At 42.4% G+C, this 22,179-nt stretch overlaps 2 protein-coding genes across 3 annotated transcripts in view; both read right to left on the bottom strand.

Moving 5' to 3' along the window:
- The window catches only part of LOC139015091 (nuclear body protein SP140-like protein), a 59,225-nt gene extending 46,824 nt beyond the window's left edge, over positions 1-12,401 (bottom strand). For both annotated transcript variants that reach the window (XM_070422362.1, XM_070422363.1), the window contains exon 1: positions 12,312-12,401. In XM_070422362.1, the coding sequence (XP_070278463.1) occupies positions 12,312-12,346 (35 nt within the window). In that variant the 5' untranslated portion in view covers positions 12,347-12,401. The remainder of the gene's footprint in view (positions 1-12,311) is intronic.
- A 6,302-nt stretch (positions 12,402-18,703) lies between these two features.
- Positions 18,704-22,179, bottom strand: part of LOC139015093 (nuclear body protein SP140-like protein) — a 69,430-nt gene continuing 65,954 nt past the window's right edge. The window contains exon 15 of the mRNA XM_070422366.1: positions 18,704-22,124. Within this exon, the coding sequence (XP_070278467.1) occupies positions 22,056-22,124 (69 nt within the window). The 3' untranslated portion in view covers positions 18,704-22,055. The remainder of the gene's footprint in view (positions 22,125-22,179) is intronic.

Below are 22,179 nucleotides of genomic sequence, written 5' to 3'. Positions count from 1 at the left end.
TGGATGGAAAGATCAGAGATCGTCTGGAGAGATGTTGGATGGAGCATCTGGGCTAGAGGGAGAAACACACACAGCTGGGACTAGAGTCTCAGAGGGAGACTGTGCTGCACCAAATCCGCATTCCTTGGAGTCAGTGAAGCCCTCGAATGTGGAAGGGGGTCCGCAGGGCTGTTGGTAGCAGGGGGCTCTAGATCTAAGCCCACAGTCATGGGAGGCTATGCCCAGAAAGGCAGCCTGAGGTTCTACACAGGCCACACAGTGCTCAGGGGAGAAAGACGCAAGGTGGTGCAGTTGCTCTGTTTTTATAATTTTCTTGCTTTCACTTGCTAAACCTAGTACATAGGTTCTTTCAATTAAAAACACTCACCAAGACTGAAGGGGAAGGTGGTTTTTGTGGAAACTGGGGAGCAGAATAGGGAGAGGCGATCAGGGACAGTCCATCCCTCCAACCCTGAATAGACATTTTTCTCCAGAAGACCAGGCTCCTCCTAGCAGTGCAGCCACACCCAGTCTTGAGCACGGCAGAAAAAGGAAGATTCTAAATACCCCCAGGGAGCCCTGGGGGACTGGGTGGAGGGGCCATTTGGTCCCAAAAACTAATACAGAAACACCGCCACCTAGGGGCCATGTCAGAAATAGACACTTGTGTAAATACGACTGAAAGCAGGCAGAAAAACAAAGTGGGCAGATTGATGCCCGCTGCTTGAAACCAAGGATGTGGTGTATGACACAGAGGAGCAGTGGATCTCTGGGAACGTCAACACTGTGCTGACTACCTGACAGGAAACAGATGTGACAGGCAGAACAGTAGAGAGGGGTCTTAAACCAGCACCCATGGGACACTGAAGCTCTGCTGAAGCAAACGAACTTCACTACTTCACTTTTTTATTTTTTATCTTTTACTTAAGAAACTAAAATTTTTTCATTTTATTTTATTATTATTTATTTATTATTTTAAACCTTTCTTTTTAAAATTTTTATTTATTTTGGATTACTGTTCTACATTCTATTTTTTATTATTTTACTCTATCTCATTTTTTGTCTTTACGCCAACACTTTCTTCCTCATTTTCCCCTTTCTCATCCTGTTTCTTTCCTCCTGATCCTGCTTTAGTTTTTCTCTATCCTTTCTTTTTGCTCCTTGTTAAAAATGGATCTTCTTTATCTGCTTTATTGACACATTACTATTAAAGTAGTTTCTGTTGGCCTACTCATATGTCTAATTTCCTCTCCCCTACTCCAAATCCATGCACACTTCTCTTTTCTCTTTCTTCGCTATCCAAATTTCTTTTATTTTCTTTCTTTCTTCTTCTTGTTGTTTGTTTGATTGTTAGTCTGTTTTTTTGGTTTTTTATTTTATGCTTTTGTTTTTCCTCTCCTCACTTATTCTCTTCTTCTACTAATAGCTTAATTAGCTTCAATCAACAACTCAGGCCTATCTACTCCCTATTCTCCTTTTCCAAAAATAGATGAATACATAAATAGATAGATTAAAGAAAGGGAAAATATTTATATATATGTATAAATTTTCTTTTATATATATTTTTAATATATATATTTTAATCATTTTTTCAATTATTATTTTCTATTTTTTTGAGTATTTTGTTTTTTACTTTTCTTCTTATACACTCATACTCTTTCTACCTCCTATATACTGAATCATGGCCATTTCCCCATTTATTCAATTCCTGTACCTTACCTTATGGAAATAAGCTCTGCCTCTTCAGATTCAGCTTCCCTCCTTCTTTACTGGGTGTTTGTTTTTTGCACTTTTTGGATTAGTTGTTGGTTTTTTGGAGTTTTCTCCCCATATAATATATTTCCCCTGTCTTTTTTTTCTTTTTCTTTTCTCTTACCTTTTTTCCTTTTCTCAATATCATTTTTGTGCTCTTTACTCTCCCCTAATTCTCTTTTCTCTGGTGGTCACCTTTATTTAGGGTTATTGGTATCATGAATACATTTGTGTTTTGTGCTCTCTGTGTTGTGTCTTGTCGAGTTGTATTTTGTGCCTTTAAGTCATGGTAGAGAGTGAGCCACATAACCAGACACCCTGAGAGGAGCAAAAATGGGAAGACAAAGAAATAGCCCCCAAAAGAAAGAAAAGAAGAAATCAAAAGAAAGGAAGTAAACAAAATGGAGGCAAGCAATTTGTCAGAGAAAGAATTCAGAGCAATGGTCATAAGGACACTGAAAAGGATGGAAGACAAATTCAACAACATGTGTAAGAACCAAGAGGAAATGAAGAACCAAGAAGAAATGAAGAGTGACATAGCTGCAATAAAGAACACAATAGAAAGAATCAACAGTAGACTAGAAGAAAAGGAGGACTGCATCAGTGAGCTACATGACTAGGTAGGAAAAAACACCAAAGCAGAGCAGCAATTGGAATAAAAAACCTTAAAAAACAGGAGGAAAACCTAAGGAAGCTTTGGAAATGAAACAACATTTGCATAATAGTGGTGCCAGAAGGAGGGGAAATTGAGCAAGCAATAGAAAACCTGTTTGAAGAAATAGTGACAGAAAACTTCCCTGATATTAGGAAGAAAAAACTTACACAACTCCAAGAAGCTCACAGATTCCCAAACAAGATGAACCCAAAAAGCCCTACACCAAGACACATTATAATTAAATTGGCAAACACCAATGACAAAGTAAGAATATTAAAGGCTACCAGAGAGAGACAGAAAGTTACCTATAAGGGATTGCCCATCAGACTGTCAACTGATTTCTCAATGGAAACACATCAAGCCAGAAGAGAATGGAATGAAATATACAAAGTGATGCAAAAAAGGGTCTGAATCCAAGAATACTATACCCAGCAAGGATATCATTCAAAGTTGAAGGTGAAATAAGGAGCTTCACAGACAAAAAAAAGGACTAAGGGTGTTTATTACCACCAAATCAGCAATGCAAGAAATGCTAATGGGACTGTTGTAAAAAGAAGAAATATGAAGGGAAGAAGGAACACAGGCATAAAGAATAAAAATGGTGACAAACAAGCACCTATTAATAATAACTTTAAATGTAAATGAATTAAATGCCCAAATCAAAAGACATAGGGTAGCTGAATGGATAAGAAAACATGACCCATATATCTGCTGTCTACAGGAGACCCACCTCAGAACAAAGGATTCACACAGACTGGTAGTGAAGGGATGGAAAAAATTTTTTCAGGTATATAAAAATGAAAAAAAAGAGCTGGGGTATAAATACTTATATCTGACAAATTAGATTTTAAAGTGAAGGCCATAACAAGAGATAAGGAAGGCCACTTCATAATACTAAAGGGAGCAATTAAACAAGAGGATATAACTCTGGTAAATAAATATACACCCAATGCAGGAGCACCCAAATACATAAAAAAAACTTCTGGAAGATATCAAGGGAGAGATTGAAGCAATACACTCATTATAGGGTACTTTACTACCCCACTAACACTACTGGATAAATCCTCTAAACAAAAAATCAACAAAGAAACATCAATCCTAAATGACTCACTAGGTCGGATGGAATTAATTGACATCTTCAGAATATTTCACCTCAAAGCAACAGAATATACATTCTTCTCAAGTGCAAATGGGACATTTTCAAAGATAGACCACATATTGGGACACAGGCAAAGTCTCTTCGAATTCAAGAAGATAGAACTCATATCAAGCATCTTCTCAGATCACTGTGGCATAAAATTAGAAATCAACTACAATAAAAACAATGAAAAAAAATCAAACACCTGGAGGCTAAATAGCATGCTATTAAACAATGATTGGGTTACCAAAGAGATCAAAGAAGAAATAAAAAGCATCCTGGTGACAAATGACAATGAAAACACAACAATCCAAAAATCCATGGGACACAGTGAAAGCAGTCTTAAGAGGGAAGTTCATATCTCTACAGGCCTACCTCAAAAAACAAGAAAAATTGGTAATATATTATCTAACCCTACAACTCAAAGAATTAGGAAGAGAACAACAAGAAAAGTCCAGCATAAGCAGAAGGAAGGAAATAATAAAGATCAGAGCCGAACTAAACTACATAGAGACCAAAAAAAACAAAACAAGACAAAAAAACAAAAGATCAACAAAACCAAGAACTGGGTCTTTGAAAAGATAAGATTGATGAACCTCTAGCCAGGCTCACCAAGAAGTAAAGAGAGAGGACCCAAATAAAAAAAATCAGAAATAAAAGAGGTGAAGTAACAACCAAGAAATACAAAGGATTACAAAAAAATAAAGGTTGTCCCAAAATTCACGCAAGAAGTAATTTTGATAGAAAATACAGGTTTATAATTAAAAATTGTAATTTTTTTATTGATTCATAAAGTATACAGTATAGGTTATGTATGGAATAGTGTATCAGGTAAATGGCCTCCACGGCTTTGCTGGCACATATGCACTCTTCTGTTGAAATTTTCCATGACCATTTTGCATAAATGTGGCTGAATTTTGATGAGGCTTACTTTCATCTTGATGGCTCGGTTAATCGACAAAATTGTCGCATTCGCGGTTCAGAAAATCCATGAGTGATTGCTGAGAAACAAATGCATCCACAACATCTCACTGTTTGGTGCGGATTTTGGGCTGGAGGCATCATCGGACCATTCTTCTTTGAAAATGCGGCTGCTCAAGCAATAACAGTTAATGGTGCTCGCTATTGTGACATGATAATCCATTTTTTTGTGTGCCTAAATTGCAAGATATGGATGTGGACGACATGTGGTTTCAACAGGACGGTGCCACAGGCCATACAGCCTGAGAAACAATTCAATTTGCTGCATGAGTCATTTCCTGGTCGTGTAATTTCCCGTTTTGGTGATCAGAATTGGCCGCCCAGATCATGCGATTTAACGCTGTTGGACATTTTTCCTTTGGGGTTTTTTGAAGTCTAAGGTTTATGCTAACAAGCCCAGGACCACCCACACCTTGAAGGAGGAAATTGAGCGCTGTATCAATGAAATTCAGCCACATTTACGCAAAACGGTCATGGAAAATTTCAACAAAAGAGTGCGTATGTGCCAGCAAAGCCTTGGAGGCCATTTACCCGATATGCTATTTCATACATAACCTTATACTGTATTCTTTATGATTCAATAAAAAATTTACAATTTTTAATTATAAACCTGTATTTTCCATCACAATTACTTCTTGCATTAATTTTGGGACATGCTTTACTTTAAACAACTCTATTCTAACGAACTGGACAACCTAGATGAAATGGGCATATTCTTAGAAAAATACAAGCTCCCAAAACTCAGTCAGGAAGAATAAAAGAACGTGAATAGGCTAATAACTACCAAAGAAATTGAAGCAGTAAGAAACAGTAATCAAAAATTGTCCAGCAAACAAAAGCCCTGGTCCAGATGGCTTTATAGGGGAGTTCTACCAACCATTTAAAGAACTAAAACCTATCCTTTTTAGACTATTCCAAAAAATTCAAGAGGAAGGCACACTTCCAAGCTCTTTCTATGAAGCCAGCATTACCCTAATTCCAAAACCAGATAAAGACATCACAAAAAAAGAGAACTACAGGCCAATATTCTTGATGAATATAGATGCTAAAATTCTCAACAAAATTCTAGCAAAAACGAATCCAGCATTATATTAGAAAGATCATGCACCATGACCAAGTGGGATTTATTCCGGGGATGCAAGGATGGTACAATATCTGCAAGTCAATAAAAGTGATACATCACATAAATAAATTGAGAGATAAAAATCACATAATTATATCAATCAATGCAGAAAAGCATTTGACAATATCCAACACCAATTCTTGATAAAAACTCTCAGCAAAGTGAGAATAGAGGGGTCATACCTCAACATAATAAAAGCCTTATATGACAAACCTACAGCCAACATCATACTTAATGGGCAAAAACTAAATCCATTTCACCTAAGAATAGCATCAAGACAGGGATGCCCACTTTCACCACTCCTTTTCGATATAGTACTGGAAGTGCTAGCCATAGCGATCAGACAAGAAGAAGAAATAAAAGGCATCCAAATTGGAAAAGAAGAAGTAAAACTGTCCTTATTCGCAGATGACATGATAGTGTACATAAAAATCCCCAAAGTCTCCATCAGAAAACTACATGAATTCAGCAATGTAGCAGGAATAAAAATCAACACCCAGAAATCTATGGCCTTTTTATACACCAATAATGAACTCACAGAAAGAGAAATGAAAAAAAAACAACCCCATTTACCATTGCAACAAAAAAATTAAGATACCTATGAATGAACTTAACAAAGGAGGTAAAAGACTTGTACTCGGAAAACTATATGACATTGAAAAAAGAGATAGAGGAAGACATAAACAAATGGAAGAACATATCATGTTCATGGATTGGTAGAATCAACATCATTTCCATACTACCCAAAGCAATCTACAGATTCAATGAAACCCCCATTAAAATACCAAGGGCATATTTCAATGGCCTAGAACAAACTCTCCAAAAATTCATCTGGAATAAAAAAAGACCCTGAATAGCCACAGCAATCCTGAGAAAGAACAAAGTTGGAGGGATCACAATACCAGATATCAAGCTACATTACAAAGCCATGGTTCTCAAAACTGGTACTGGCATAAAAACAGATATATAGACCAATGGAACAGAACAGAGAACCCAGAAATTGAACCAAGCCATTATGCTCAATTAATATTTGAAAAAGGAGGCAAGAGCATACATTGGAGTCAAAATAGTCTCTTCAACAAATGGTGTTGGGAAATTTGGTCAGATACATTAAAAAAAATGAAACTAGATCACCAACTTACACCATATACAAAAACAAACTCCAAATGGCTAAAGGACTAAAATGTAAGATGGAAAACCATAAAAATCTTAGAAGAATCCATAGCAGCAAAATATTAGACATATGTCATAGTAATATCTTTGTTGATACAGCTCCTAGGGCAATGGAAACTAAGGAGAAAATAAACAAATGGGACGACATCAAAATAAAAAGCTTCTGCACAGCAAAATAAACCATCAATAAAACTACAACAAAGCCCACTGCATGGGAGAACATATTTGCCAATGCTGTTTCAGATAACGGTATAATCTTCAAAATTTGCAGAGAACTCATACAACTTAACAAAAGGAAGATGAACAATCCAATCAAAACATGGGAAAGGACCTAAATAGACACTTTTCAAAAGAAGACATACATAAGGCCAATAGACATATGAAAACATGCTCAAAGTCACTAATCAAAACAATAATGAGATACCATCTCACACATGTCAGAATGGCTATTAACAAATCAACAAACGACAAGTGCTGGAGAGGATGTGGAGAAAAAAAAAACACCCTCCTGCACTGCTGGTGGCAATGCAGACTATGCAGCTACTGTGGAAAACAGTATGGCGTTTCCTAAAAAAATTAAAAATGGAACTCCCATTTGACCCAGTAATCCCACTTATAGGATTATATCCCAAGAATCAGAAACACCAATCAGAAAGGATATATGCACCTCTGTGTTTATAGCAGCACAATTTACCATAGCTAAGATTTGGAAATAGTGTAAGTGCCCATCAACAGAGGAGTGGATTAGAAAACTCTGGTACATCTACACAAAGGAATACTACGCTGCTATTAAAAAAAAAGGAACTTTTACCATTTGAAACAGCATGGATGGAACAGGAGAGCATTATGCTAAGCAAAATAAGCCAGTTGGAGAAAGATAAATATCACATGATCTCATTCATATGTAGGATATAATGATCAACATAAACGGATGAACAAAAATAGATCCAGAGACAAATGGCAGGGGAATTGGGGTTAGAGATCAGCCAAAGGACTTGCATGCATGCATATTAGCATAACCAATGGACACAGACACTGGGGTGGTGCGGGCTTGCCCTCAGGGGAAGGAGTGGCTTGGGGGGGGGGGGGATCAATAGGGGAAAAAGAGGCATATGTAATATTTTAAACAATAAAACAACAATTTAAAAAGAGAGAGAGATGCTGGCTGTTTACTTTTTGGTTATCATTGGAAAATTAAGATTTCTAAGAGTTGACAATAGAAGGATAAGGCATGGACATGCATTCTGAAGGAAAAAGAGAGTAAGTTAAAGTTGTAAGAATATTCGTGAAAGTTTTAGAAGGAGAAATGTTAAAACAAGCAGAACAGGGAAACTGAGATAGTATAACAGCAGTTTGCAACCCTCTAATCCAGATACCAAGCAGTTTGTAGACATCTAGAAAATTTTATCTTCCCTAAACTAAGGACACTTAAGAGTAAATGATTTGAGAATAAACCTCATTTTGGTATATTAGACTACAACCCTCCAAATTAATGTCTCTTTCCCTCCAGCAGACCATTTGTCATAATTCTTGTTCTTCTAGCTCTTGACTCAATAATACTAAAATTATAGAATAGTTTGTCTCCACCAGGTTACAAGCCCTACTTGTACTCAGGAAATACCAACCCTAGACTCCATCACAACCTCCTTTTGTGCCCAGGCCTCATCATCCCTCTGACCCCCAAAGCAAGGAATTTGGGCCAGGTACAGGTGTAGAAACTCACCAGGGCAGAAAGCTCCAGATGCCTAGCAAGGGTTAAAACTGGGAAAATAAGAACCTTGCCCCCAGGGTAAATTACCCTCCCCTAGCAAATAACTAGTCAGGCAAATAAGACCTCTGATCTTTTCCTCCCTAAGATAACCCTAAATTGTATCACCCTAAGATAACCCCAGGCCTCAGTTGTATTTCAGCTCCAGGCCCAGAAAAACAGCAAAACCAGACAAGTGACACTGTGACAACCTCAGGACCAGCTTTTACTTCCTGTCACTCAGCAGGACTGCTTTCAAGCTTTCACCAACCAGTTTCCTGGGGGAAATCATTCTGCTTTGACCACTCATCCAGCTGACTACTATCAAAGTCCAACCCCCTGTGATCTTGATGTCACCCTCAGCAGGAAGTAAATACAGAAGATATGAACTTTGTCCCTATTCCATAAAACTAAAAAGCTGGAATGTTAGGTTTGATAAAGCAATTGAATCCATACCCTTTCCCTGAGAACTGACTTTGTGCACCAGGCCTCTAGTCTATAATAATAAAAGTGTAATATGCTAAATACACTGGACAGATGAATGACCTTCCGGACATCATTCTAGACGTCCTTCCAGATGAAGCTGCTGCAGTGGGGGCCAAGGCAGAGGTGGTTAGAGGCGATGAGACAGGCAGGCAGAGGCAGTTAGGGGTGATCAGGCAGGCAGGCGAGTGGTTAGGGGAGATCCAGCTGGCAGGTGAGTGGCTAGGGGTGATCAGGAAGGCAGGAAGATGAGCAGTTAGGAGCCAGCGGTCCCGGATTGAGAGGGATGTCCAACTGGCAGTTGGACATCCTCTGAGGGGTCCCGGATTGCGAGAGGGTGCAGGCTGGGCTGAGGGACCTCAGTGTGCATGAATTTCATGCACTGGGCCTCTAGTCCTATATAATAAAAGGCTAATATGCAAATAGACTGAACGGCAGGACAACTGAACAACTGAACAACTGTTCACTATGGTGTGCACTGACCACCAGGGGGTGTGCATGGAACATGGCAGGCATTGACAGTAGGTGGCAGAGTGTGGAACATAGAGGGCATTGGCCATGGCAAGATGGTGAAGCAGGTGAGCAGGGGCACCAGACCAAGGTGGGGCACTGGTCACTATCATTGGGGCGAGCCTCTGGTGGTTACTGAAAATTCTTTGCTCCCACATGCCGTGGTCCCTGCTGGCACTTGCACCTGCTGCTGGCATGGGCCCTGCTCACAACTGCTGCCAGCCCTGGAGCCGCTGCTGACACTGACTGCTGGTGCCAGCCCTGTTTGCACCCGCTGCTGGAGCCTGGGGTTGGTCCCGATTGCTCGACGCTGTCAGCAGGTGCGAGCAGGGTCAGCACCGTCAGCACATAGGAGCGACGGCAGTGGGAGCGAGACTGCTGGCAGACAGGGAATCAGGGGCCATGGTGGGAGGGGAGGATGGACTGAGACTCGCCTCTGTGCCCACCACAACCTCATGGCCCACAGTTCCTTTCAAGGTGCACGAATTCATGAACTGGGCCCCTAGTTTGTAATAATAAGGGTGCATCTATCTTATAAAATCAGTACTATAATAATTTTTTGCTCTAAATTCGAAAGCTTTAATAAGATATAAGCCACCATAAAACAGTTAAAAGACAAGGAAGTATATTTATAAAGTTCAGATTACATAGCAAACACTCTCTTTTTTTATTTTTTATTGATTTTTTACAGAGAGGAAGGGAGAGGGATAGAGAGTTAGAAACATCAATGAGAGAGAAACATAGATCAGCTGCCTCCTGAAAACCCCCTACTGGGGATGTGTCCACAACCAAGGTACATGCTCTTGACCGGAATTGAACCTGGGACCCTTCAGTCCACAGGCCGATGCTCTATCCACTGAGCCAAACTGTCTAGGGCAGCAAACACTCTCTTACCATTAAAGAGAGGACAATCATCTCAACTGATTACATTGGCCCAAAATAAACCAGCAATTGACAGACCAGGCAATTAACTGTAAATGGCCAATAGGCACAAAAACCTGTTCAACCCACCATGTAATCTGAGAATGCAAATGAACAGGATGCATTCCCTTATTTGGCACCTCTGTGAAGTCTGGGTGTGGAGAGATGGCTCATGGCTAATGGTAGCAGAATATAGTGGTTCAGCCACTAGGAAGGAAATTTGGTAGGATCTGTAGACAATTAAATATTAGTACTCCTTACCTCAACAATTTTACCTTTTGGTTTTTGACATAGGACAAACAATTGTACATACGCAAAAAACAAAGAAATGTATAATTGTTATTTATTGTGATTTGTTGGTATCAGTAAACAACTGAAATCAACATAAATGGTTTAAATGGAACATAATTTAAAAATTTTGGCATATCAGTTCCATGGTGTAATATACAGCTGGTAAGAGTGAGGAGGATCCATATGTTTATTAACATGAAAAGACCTCTGATAATTTTAACATTAAAAATTTTTAAATGTAACATGCAGAATGGTTTCTAAAAAATAATCTTATTCAACAAAAAACAAGACACATATTATTTTTTAGAAAAATAAGTTATATGTGTAAATGTGAAGAGAAAGATATAAAAATGCCATTCCCACAATACTCAACAGGACAAGAATTGGAAGCTACAGTGGGGTGGGTGGTAAAATAGAACTTTTCCCTTCTACATACATCCATGTCATTTGAAATTTTATGACCAAGATTGTGTAATATGTTTCTTTTGTATTAAAAATATATCCAATCAAACATATTAAGTAACTAGAGGCCTGGTGCATGAAATTCGTGCACGGGGGTGGGTATCCTTCAGCCCAGCTTGCACCCTTTCCAATTTGGGACTCTTCGGGGGATGTCCCACTCACAATCCGGGACTGCTGGCTCCCAACTGTTCACCTGCTTGCCAGCCTGATCACCCCCTAACCACTCCCCTGCCAGCCTGATCAAAGTCGAAGCCTAACTGCTCCCCTGACAGTCCAATTGTCCCTAACTGCCCTCCCATGCAGGCCTGGTCCCCCCCAACTGCCCTCTCTCCCCTGCTGGCCTCCCCTGCAGGCCATCTTGTGGCAGCCATCTTGTGACCACATGGGAGTGACCATCATGTGTGAGGGCATGATGGTCAATTTGCATACCACTGCTTTATTATATAGGATGTTATTTCTGACCCATTACTAGAGAAAAGAACTGAATTTCTAGCCATTGCCTTGTCAGAGATATAACCCAGTACTAAGCAGAAATTCAAAGTACAGATGAAAATACTCAACCTACATTATTCTTTCCATCTTGTCTTTCCTCTTCCTTTTACTCCCTTAGATTAAGATCCCTGGGGGAAGAACCCAGACCCTTAGCCAGAGATGAGAATAAGAACAGGCTGGCCACTCCCTAGTTCAGGTAGGAGACCATGGAATTTTGTGTTTTCTAAAGTACCTACTTTAGAACAGCCTAAGTTAAGGCAAAGGGGAACTGAGGAAAATGAAAGCATTCAGACATCATGAAAAAATAACAAATCCCTGTCTCAAAGCATCAGAAATGACAGCTGAGTCCAGATGGGCTGCCAGCTGAGAAGTAGCTGTAAGACAAGAGTCCTGTTGGTTGTGGCATCTGTACTCACACCAGCAGCTGTCCCTCTGCAGTTTAAAGATCTGATTCCCTCACTTGTATTCCTGCATTTCATTACATTGCACACAAGTGTTCTTGTAAAGCAGAATGAGGTCAAGGTTTACACGAGTGTCTAATGACACACACTAAAGCAGCAGCACAGCCCGAGAGAAAGTTAAAGGAAGGGAGACAGAGACTGACCTGGTGCTGAGTTCAGTGCCCCCACTGGCCATCATCTTGCCCTGGGCCCTTTCTGGGCCCCTCCTGTGTCCCCAGCCTGCATCTAGTGTGGCTGCCCAGTCCTGAGCAGGAAGTGTGTACAATCACCCAGGGAGAGCTCCTCCCAAATGGGAAAAAGTGAAACTAACTTTCTGAGTGTTTTCAGACATATCTCCCTCCTTCTGCAGCCCCGCAGTAGTTCTCAGCCATCAGGACATGTGACAGCAGGAATGGAGGACAAGAAGAGACAGTCAGGACCAGGAGGCAAGGGGAGGAGGACCCAAGGGGAGGGGCAGGGCCAGACCCCAGGAGTCTTCTTGTTTGAGCAATGACTCCAAAAACAGGAAAATAGTCTAGCTATGGGCCTGGAAACCTGGAGAGCAGGTGAGGCAGCGACTGAAAAGGGACAGGGGACAGAGAAAACACCCAGGGGACATGCTTCCTTAGCTTCACCAGGAGCAGCTTCCATTCAGACCACAGTAATGGGCTGAGTCTCTAGCCTGGGAGATCCTGTGGGGACAGGGTTTGTCTATGAGAGGAGGCAGAGTCTCAGACCTGAGAATTCAGGGGCAGGAGGAAGCGGAGGCAACAGTATCAGCAGCCTCTGGTGCAGAGGATGAAGACCTGGCACCTCTGCGGATGCAGAAATGGAGAGGAGGGGCACCTGGGACCCAAGTGGGAGCACTCAGGCCCCACACCGATGTCCCCTTCTGGGATGTGGCCCATCAGTCAGCAGGACTCCTGGCCCCCCTGCCCTCCTTTCTTCCTAGGGAGTCTCTGAGGCTGGGAGTTCTGTGAAGGTGAGTCTGCTCCTTGGTGGGTCTCCCTGGACTCATCCTGCTGGAGGGCAAAGGCTCTGTGCTCCTCTGAGCTCCAGTGCACAGGGATAGCGACCTGGGGTGTGGGGAATGTGTGTGGTTGATTGGAGCAGCCTTGGGCCTTGTGGATAAGCCCAGTTCTGGGGTTCAGATTGAGGAATAATTTTTTGACACACATCCAAACCACGTCCCCAGCTTTTATGAGAAAGAAAACTGGTATTTTGCTCCCCATCTGTCTCATGTTTTTGCCTGTCAGTTGGTTTGGAATTCAGGTGGAAAGGCATGCATTTTTTTAGGCGGGGGTAGGGGGGGAGGGGAAACAAACACCTTGAAAGGAGTCAAGCACCTGAGTGTATGTCTTGCTCCTTGAGTTTTTGTCCATTTATGCCCTAGATGGGTAAAGAGGTGGGCAGTCATACCCCTGGCAATTGCATGGTTGTGTAGACTTGATGGCACTCAATGACAATATTTCAGTTTTTAGGGACTGGGGTGTGGTAGAACTTAGTAGAACCTTTGTGACTGGGTTCAGTGTGGGTACAGCTGTGAACTCCTGAGTCTTCCTACAAAGCTGGTAATAATCCAGATGGGTTGTTGGAGGGGAAATGTGATTATCTCTTATAGAGAAGGCACCAAATCCTTGGAAAAGGGGTCTTGAAGAGATATCTGGGCAGAGGAAGAAGAGGTTAAGGAATGAGGTTAAGTTAAGGCATGCAGAAGAGTAGGAGACTATAGGGGAGCACAGTAATCCTATCTGGGCCACATTCGGAAGGTCTAGGTCTATGCATGAGAAACACCACTCTGCATGCCAAAGAGGAAGGAGGCTGGATCAGGGCCCCATAGCCTGTCCCACCCCACAGGCGCCACCATCACTACAGCCCTTTATTTGGAGCCCTTGGCTCCACCTCAGGGGAAGTTAGTGACCTGTATCCAGAATGGAACAAGGATAGATTTTCGTGGTACCTGTGCTGGGCTGCATATCTGGCGCTTCGGCCAGGCAGGGCATGCTATGCTCTCTGTTCCTAAAACACATAGATAGGAATGTGCTGGCGCTTCGGCCAGGTTTCAGCACGCTGTACTCTGTTCCTAGAGCACATAGATAGGAAAGTGGTCACTGTGCTGATACTGTACTATGTCGGGAACAAATTGTGTAAACAAGGCTTTTAACTAACTTTGTGGTTTTTGCAAATACAAATGCTGTAACTCCTGTAGTTGACACTGCAGTTCAGCCTTTGCTTTGGCAGAGTGCTGTAACTGTAGTTGCTGGCCGGCTTAATAAAGGCTCCTAAATCTTGATCTGAGTCCCTGGTGGTTGTCTCTGTGGGTCACCCCATTACAGTACCCTGGTTACTGCTGGTTAGCACCACACACCCTGAAACTCCCTGAAACCACAGAATGCCTCTCTCTCATGACCACCCAGCCTCAGACACACGGTGTGGACACAAACAAAGGAAGGACCCTGTTACTGCCATCACATTTCTCATTTTATCATCTAAGAGTCCCCATTACCATCAGCTGGGTAGCCCTTTCCTCCCAGACTTGACTCCAGCCACATCTGCACTTCCCCCTATTCGTCGAGCATGGTATTAGTAATGGATGAAGGGGGGACTTGCAGAAATATTGAGTGGGGCTTCACTGTTCATTCAATGGCCTCCTTCACTGGTACATCCAAGCTTCTTGTGGTGCCCAGCCCAGCTAACACTCCGGGACCAGCTGGGAGACCCAGGTCAAGGTAACTCCCAAGAAACATCCACCCCCCCCTCCATGAGGGCAGGAATGAAACCTACAGCCTCTTTAGAACTGCATCTGATTGCCTGTTTAGAGAAACCCAAACTAACAATCCCTTATCTCTCAAGATGGTTAGACCACTGGTGGTACACGAGGTCCGAAAGGGTCACCATGATTAGTAATGGATAAAGGGGGGACATGTTATCCCTGTTCTCTCAAGATTGTGTATATCTAAACCCTATAAATTAGCAACAGAAGCACCATTATTTCTATCTAAATAAAGGTGAAATGACTTATGGATTTGATTCTGAGATAATTTTGATATTTGGCAGTTCATGAGCACAAAAACCAGCTTATGACATGGACAGAGAAGTATGGGTTTAAAATGGAGAAGGGTCCTAAACTGTGGCCCCTCCCACGCCCTCAGAACCCCTCTGTTTCCCAGAGAGGTTCATTCTGTCCTGAAGCCCCATAGTGACCTTGCCATTTTCACCTTCCTGGAGACAAAACTGCTCAAACCTGCTCCTCCTTGGCTTGAGACTGGCATTCCTAGGGTGCACTCAAGAGAATCATTCTGACATCCCTGCCAGGCATGTTGATTTTACTAGGTGGTGAGCTATGTAAAGCAATTAAAATTATTAAACAAGTTAAAAAATGAATGACATAGAGTGACTGATTAAGAGAAAATGTGAGATTTTAAGGAAGTTGTGGGGTATCATATCTGCCATGCCCCAACCCCTGTTTCCCTGGGGGATTGTCTTCACCTTCCTCCACCATTAGGGTTCTCTGCCTCCTGGAGGATCGGAACCTTAGTGTCTTAGCCTCACCCAACTCTTATCGAATCAGATGCCCAAGTGTGAGACTGAAAAATCAGGCTGACCTTTTATGGGGTTCACCACGTTTAATCCCGGGAATCTTGGTGGAATCTTGCTGCCATCACTGGGACCAGGCATTTCCACATCAGACTTGCCTCATAAGAAAAAAGCAAGGCTGTAAGTTTCAGTCCTGCCCCTAGGAAGGGGGAGGGATGTTTCTTGGGAGTTACCTCGACCTGGGGTCTCCCAGCGAGACCCAGAGTGTTAGCTGGGCTGGGCACCACAAGAAGCTGGGATGTACCAGTGAAAGAGGCCATTGAATGAACAGTGAAGCCCCACTCTTAATATTTCTGCAAGTTCCCCCTTCATCCATTACTAATCATGGTGACCCTTTTGGACCTCACGGACCACCAGTGGTCTTCGGACCACCGGTTGGTGAATGTCCTGAACCTTAGCATAGACAAGCGATGCATATATAGCCAGAAAAGTCGTACACTTAGCTCATTCTAATGATCTCCACTCAGCACACAGAAGGTGCCCATTGGGCAGCGGCCTTTGCTTCTTTTGGCTTGTAAGTGGGTGCTTCTGTTGAGTGGAGGATCCATGGATGGGATCTCAGAGTTGCTGAACGGAACAGAAGCAGTGGAGGTGGCCCCTGAAGCTTCGTGAAGACTCAGTGGTTATGAAACAGGAGTGGGATGTCATAAGGAGGCGCCACCAGGGGAGAAGGATCAGTTAAACTGTCCCTGCACAGACGGACTCAGAGGGATACACTCAGAGAAGGATGCACAAAGGACTTCTGCCTAAATTAAAGATTCCAGAATAGCTATTCTTATTGATTTCAATAAATTTGTTCCAGGCCACTTAAAAAGTCCTTTTTACCTATTTATTTTATTTTTTAAGACTTTAAAAAAATTTATTTTTATTGATTTCAGAGAGGAAGGGAGAGGGAGATAGAGATAGAAACATCAATGATGAGAGAGAATCATTTATTGGCTGCCTACTGCACACCCTCTCCCCACTAGGGAATGAGCCCCCAATCCAGGCATGTGCCCTGACTGGGAATTTCTGGTTGGATTGGTTTGTTTTTATAGTTTCTCTTTTTGGTTAAACTTCTCATTTGGTTCATTTTTTTTAAGTTGTCTGTCTATGGATTCTTATAGTTCACTGAACTTCTTTAAGAGGATTTTTCTAAATTCTTTGTCAGACATCTTATATATCCCCCCCTCCATTTCTTTAACGGTAGTTATTAGAATTTATTAGTTTATTTTCTTTTTTGTAGTAGTGCAATGTTTACCCGAATATCCATGATCCTTGATTCCCTTTGTTTGGTATCAGTGCACATAAATAAGCAATCTCCTCTCATAAACTTTACAGGTTCACTTCACCAGAAAAATGCCTTCATTAGTCAGCTCAGGTTGGAATACAGTACAGGAGAGCTGATAGCATCTATGGGAAGATGGGCATGTCATCAGGGTCTCAGTTGGGAAGGCCAGTGCCTGTGCTCTGTGGTTGGTGGTTGGATGATGGCTGAGCTCTGTCGTTTGGTGAACTTGCAGGTTGGGCTCCCTGATCAGGCACAACTGCTGGCTGTACTCTGGGGCTTGATGGGTCCACTTTCTGAGCTCTACAATCACCTCTTGTTGAGGGAAGTTTCAGCCTGTGTTTTGTGGTATGTTGGTGCCAAATGCTGCACTCTGTAATTTGTCAGCATTACAGGCTGGGCTCTGCAATAGCTCCTGGTTGGGTAGAGTTTCAAGCGGTGTTCCCTAGTCTGATGGTTTCTCTGGCTGCACTTAATGCTCAGTTGGGGCTACTATAAGGGCTTCACACTCATACTGGGCCTTCAATTGTGATCTGAGATCTGATGATGCCATTGGTTGTTCCCTGAATTTGGCTGTGCTACAGGGTGGGCTTCACAATAAGTTAACTTTCTGGCTTTTCTCTGATGTTGGACATGGTTATTGGCTAAATTTTCTGATTGAGAGGGGCCTCCAGTGGCATACTGCATTGGATAGGGATAGAGACTGTTCCACGTTGAGCAGAGTCACCTCCAGGATTTCTCATTGGGTGGAGCTAGGCTGCCTGAATGGATGAGGGCATAGGCTGTATTAATCAATTGGATAGGGCCATTGGCGGGGCTCTGCTAGATAGAGTTATAGATGTTCCATGGGTCACCTGAACCATAGGCTTGTCACCATGGCTAGCTGGGTTCTCTGGATTAGCTTTCTAAAGGACCAGGACTGGCTGGCCAGCAGGGCTCAGTGGTTGTGTGTGGGAGTGAATCCTGGAAAAACTATGTTAGAATATAAAATAGGGATGGCAGATGCCTATTTCAGCCATCTGATCATCTATTGATAGTCTCTTTGGATGACATATTGCTTCCCATTACACAAATTACTCATCTTGCTGTGACAGTTAGTACACGTTGGCCAGACCTGCAGCTCTGTTGGAGTAAACTATCTCTTCAGCCAGCAGGCTCATCTAGTATATTCCTAGTTTGGTCTTGCTGAGAAAACTCTGTATAATCTTAGTTCAGGCAAAATGTGGGGGGGGGGGGGGAGTGGTGGTTAGGGCAGTGGTCTGTCTAGCAACAGGGACAGGGTTCTCTCTTGCAGGACAGTGGGTTCAGAAGGATCTAGAGTTCAGAGTTCTCAGGTGCATCTACTTAGAAAACCCCATTCTGAGTTTCAGGGCTTGATGTTTTCTTTATCAGGGATTGGGCACAAGAGGCCAAGCTGAGCTTAGAATTCAGTCTTCTCTGAAGTTCTATCATTCTTTTTTTTTTAATTAATAAATCTTTATTGTTCATATTATTACAGATGTTGGTCTTCTCCCTCCTCCCCCCCCCCCCCCCCCCGCATAGCTCCACTCCACCTGGTTCCCACCCCACCCCATGCCCTTACGCCCTGCCACTGTCCTCATTCATAAGTGTAAGATTTTTGTACAATCTCTTCCTGAACCCCGCACACCCCCTTCCCCCTGAGAATTTCAGTCCACTCCCTATCTATGCCCCTGCTTCTATTATATTTACCAATTTATTCTGTTCATCAGATTTTTTTATTGACTTAATTTTTAGATTCACTTGTTGATAGATATGTATTTGTTGTTCCTTTGTTGTTCATAATTTTTATCTTTCCCTTTTTCTTCTTCTTCTTCTTAAAGAATATCCTTCAGCATTTTATATAATCCTGGTTTGGTGGTGATGAACTCCTTTAGCTTTTTCTTGTCTGTGAAGCTCTTTATCTGACTTTCAATTCTACATGATAGCTTTGCTAGGTAGAGTAATCATGGTTGTAGATTTTTGCTATTCATCACTTTGAATATTTCTTGCCACTCCCTCCTGGCCTGCATGGTTTCTGTTAAGAAATCAGCTGACAGTCGTATGGGTGCTCCCTTGTAGGTAACTAACTGTTTTTCTCTTGCTGCTTTTAAGATTCTCTCTTTGTCTTTAGCCTTTGGCATTTTAATTATGATGTGTCTTGGTGTAGCCCTCTTTGGATTCCTCTTATTTGGAGTTCTCTTCACTTCCTGGACTTGTAAGTCTATTTCTTTCATCAGGTAGGGGAAGTTTTCTGTCATGATTTCTTCTAATAGGCTTTCAGTATCTTGCTCTCTCTCTTCTTCTGGCACCCCGATAATTTGGATGTTGGTACGTTTGAAGTTGTCCCAGAGGCTCCTTACACTATCTTGATATTTTTGGATCCTATTTTCATTTTACTTTTCTGGATGGGTGTTTTTTGCTTCTTCATATTTTAAATCTTTGACTTGATTCTTGGGATCCTCTCGTCTGCTGTTGGATCTCTGTATATTATTCTTTATTTCAGTCAGTGTATGTTTAATTTCTGACTGGTCCTTTGCCATTTTTTTTGGCATTCTCATTATGATCCTTGAAGGTCTCACTAAGTTCCTTGGAAGTTTGTAGAAGATTCTTGAGTAATCTTATAACTGTGGTTCTGAACTCTATGTCCTCCATTAGTTTGCTTTCCTCCATTTCTTTCATTTGTGACATGTTTCTTTGTCTTTGCATTTTTGGCTGACTGTGAGGACCCACTGTGTCTATAAGAAGAACTGCTGTGCTAGAGACACCCTTATGAGGCAGGACTTGCTTCAGTGGGGCTTTGGTGCTCACTGATTCTGTCTGCCTCTTGAGTATGTCCCTTATGGATGTGAGGAGCTGAAATCTGGTATCTGAACAGGGGTACCCTGGCTCCTGGATCTCCAAGTCAGCCAATGTATGAGTCCACCCAGCAGGAGCTACAGTGATATCAGCAGGTTTCTCCTCTTTGTTTGGGATTTGGAAGTTTTTGGAGCTCTCTGACACAGCTGAAGTTAGATTAGGCTGCAAAAGCGCAAGTGATTCCTTTGCGCCGCTGAGCACAGCTTGGGAGGGGATGTAATTTGAGTGGGGCGGGGTCTCAGAGAATCACCAGGGCGGAGCAAACAGCAATGGCTGTCGTCAGTGTCTCCAGGACTCCTCACATCTCTGCAACTCAGCGTCTCCGTGTCTCCGCGACTCCACATCTCTGCAGTCCAGCGCCCCCACAGCAACAATGATCCCTGCAAGCAGCTCTGTGAGAAAGCCACCCTCACTTTCCAAACCGCTGCAAGATAGTCCAGTTTCTCCCTGTATGAGTCTGGGACCCCAGAATCTCGCCTTAAACTAGCTCAGTGCATTTGAGAGCTTGTATCTCCTTCCAATTGAAAAAAAGGCGCATCCAGGTGCAGCCTGCCTCGCGCGCGCCTTTGTACCTCTGTTCTTGGTGCCTCTGCACCTCCTACCTGGTCTCAATGTGCTTCTTTCTTTCCTTCTAGTTGTAGAATTTCCACTCGGCCAGCTTTCCCGTGGTTATGGATGATAGCTTTTTTTGTCTTATAGTTATAGTTTCGATGTTGTTGTGGGGGGCAGCATGCACAAGTTTATACCTTATGCCACCATCTTGGTTCTCTCCTCTTTTTTTTTTTTTTTTTTTAAATATATTTTATTGATTTTTTACAGAGAGGAAGAGAGAGAGATAGAGAGCCAGAAACATCGATGAGAGAGAAACACTGATTAGCTGCCTCCTGCACATCTCCTACTGGGGATGTGCCCGCAACCCAGGTATATGCCCTTGACCGGAATCGAACCTGGGACCTTTCAGTCCGCAGGCTGACGCTCTATCCACTGAGCCAAACCGGTTTCAGCTTTTTTTTTTTTTTAATATATAATCCTCACCCAAGCACATGCTTAGACAGAGGAAGAGGGAGAGAGAGACATAGAGAGAAACATCTCTCAGTTGCCTTTCATACTCATCCTGACCCAGGACCGAACACATAACCCAGGTATGTGCCATGAGGCAAACTTTTCTCTGCACAGGAGGATGCTCAACCAACTGAGACACTCAGGGTGGGCAGAAGTCCGTCATTCTTAAAATCAGGGCCTGCACCAGGCCTTCTATTGTGTATCTTCCAGATGCAGGTGGTAGTTAATATATAAGCTTGTCATATACTCTTTTAAACACTTTAAATGAGCTTAGAAATAGCCACCTAGCCAGGCTGGTATGGCTCTGGTTGAGCCATGGTTCAATTCATATTCAGGGTATATGCTCGGGTTACAGGCTCAATCCCCAGTAGGGGGTTTGCAGGAGGCAGCCAATCTATGATTCTCTCTCATCATTGATGTTTCTCTCTCTCCTCTCCTCCCCTCCTGCTGAAATTAATAAAAGCATATGTAAAATAGTTTTTAAAAAAGAAATAGCCATCTAATCACACAGTTCTTACAGTTACTATTTCTTTGTAAATGTTAGACAATTGCCTCTTCCCCTATATCTCATTCATACAGGTGAATGTGTTTTGCAACTGCACTGTTTTAGTACCTCAGGGACTAACAGTATTCCACCTGTTGCCAGCTGGCTAGACAGTGATCCAGCTCAGAACTCCATGCTTAGGTCTGGCTTGCTAGACCATAATGTGAAGTTGGGTTCCCTAAAAGCAAAGCCTGAGACAAAGTCTCTTTAGCCAGTCGTTTATTGTGAGAATTTTCTCGGGAGGAGGAGGAGGGATAAGGGAAGCAGGACACTGTGCTGGGAAATGCTAAGCAAAGATGTGGTCGTAGCTGGAGACCAGCTCTAGGCTGATTCCTTGAGGAGCACAGGAACATGAATCACTCCACATGGTTGGTTCAACTTTGGTGCTGGGAACCAGCCCCCAGGACAAAGAGATTTAACTTTCAGGTGAATATGCCTCCATTTGGCCCAAAGAAATACACTGGGGAGAGATGGCATAAGCAGTCAATACACATAACAGCAGGGATGAGAAATCTGCCTGAAAGCGAGAAATTTCCAGGGTATCAACAGCATCCACTACTCTAGTGAACTGTTCTGATTTGTTTACTGAATAGCAAAGACATCTTTGAAATTCTTCTTAAATTCCTCTTCTGTTAGGTCTGAGTCATAGTGCTGAGGAAAAAACACACAGACAAAAATAATGACAATATCAGTGTCATAAGACAAT

Source organism: Myotis yumanensis, unplaced genomic scaffold, assembly GCF_028538775.1.
Source record: "Myotis yumanensis isolate MYYU_CA2020_CCGP unplaced genomic scaffold, mMyoYum1.0.hap1 SCAF_8, whole genome shotgun sequence".
NCBI classification, from domain to species: Eukaryota; Metazoa; Chordata; class Mammalia; order Chiroptera; family Vespertilionidae; genus Myotis; species Myotis yumanensis.
The sequence above is the reverse complement of the archived record's forward strand: the minus strand, read 5'-3'. Positions and strand labels throughout refer to the sequence as shown.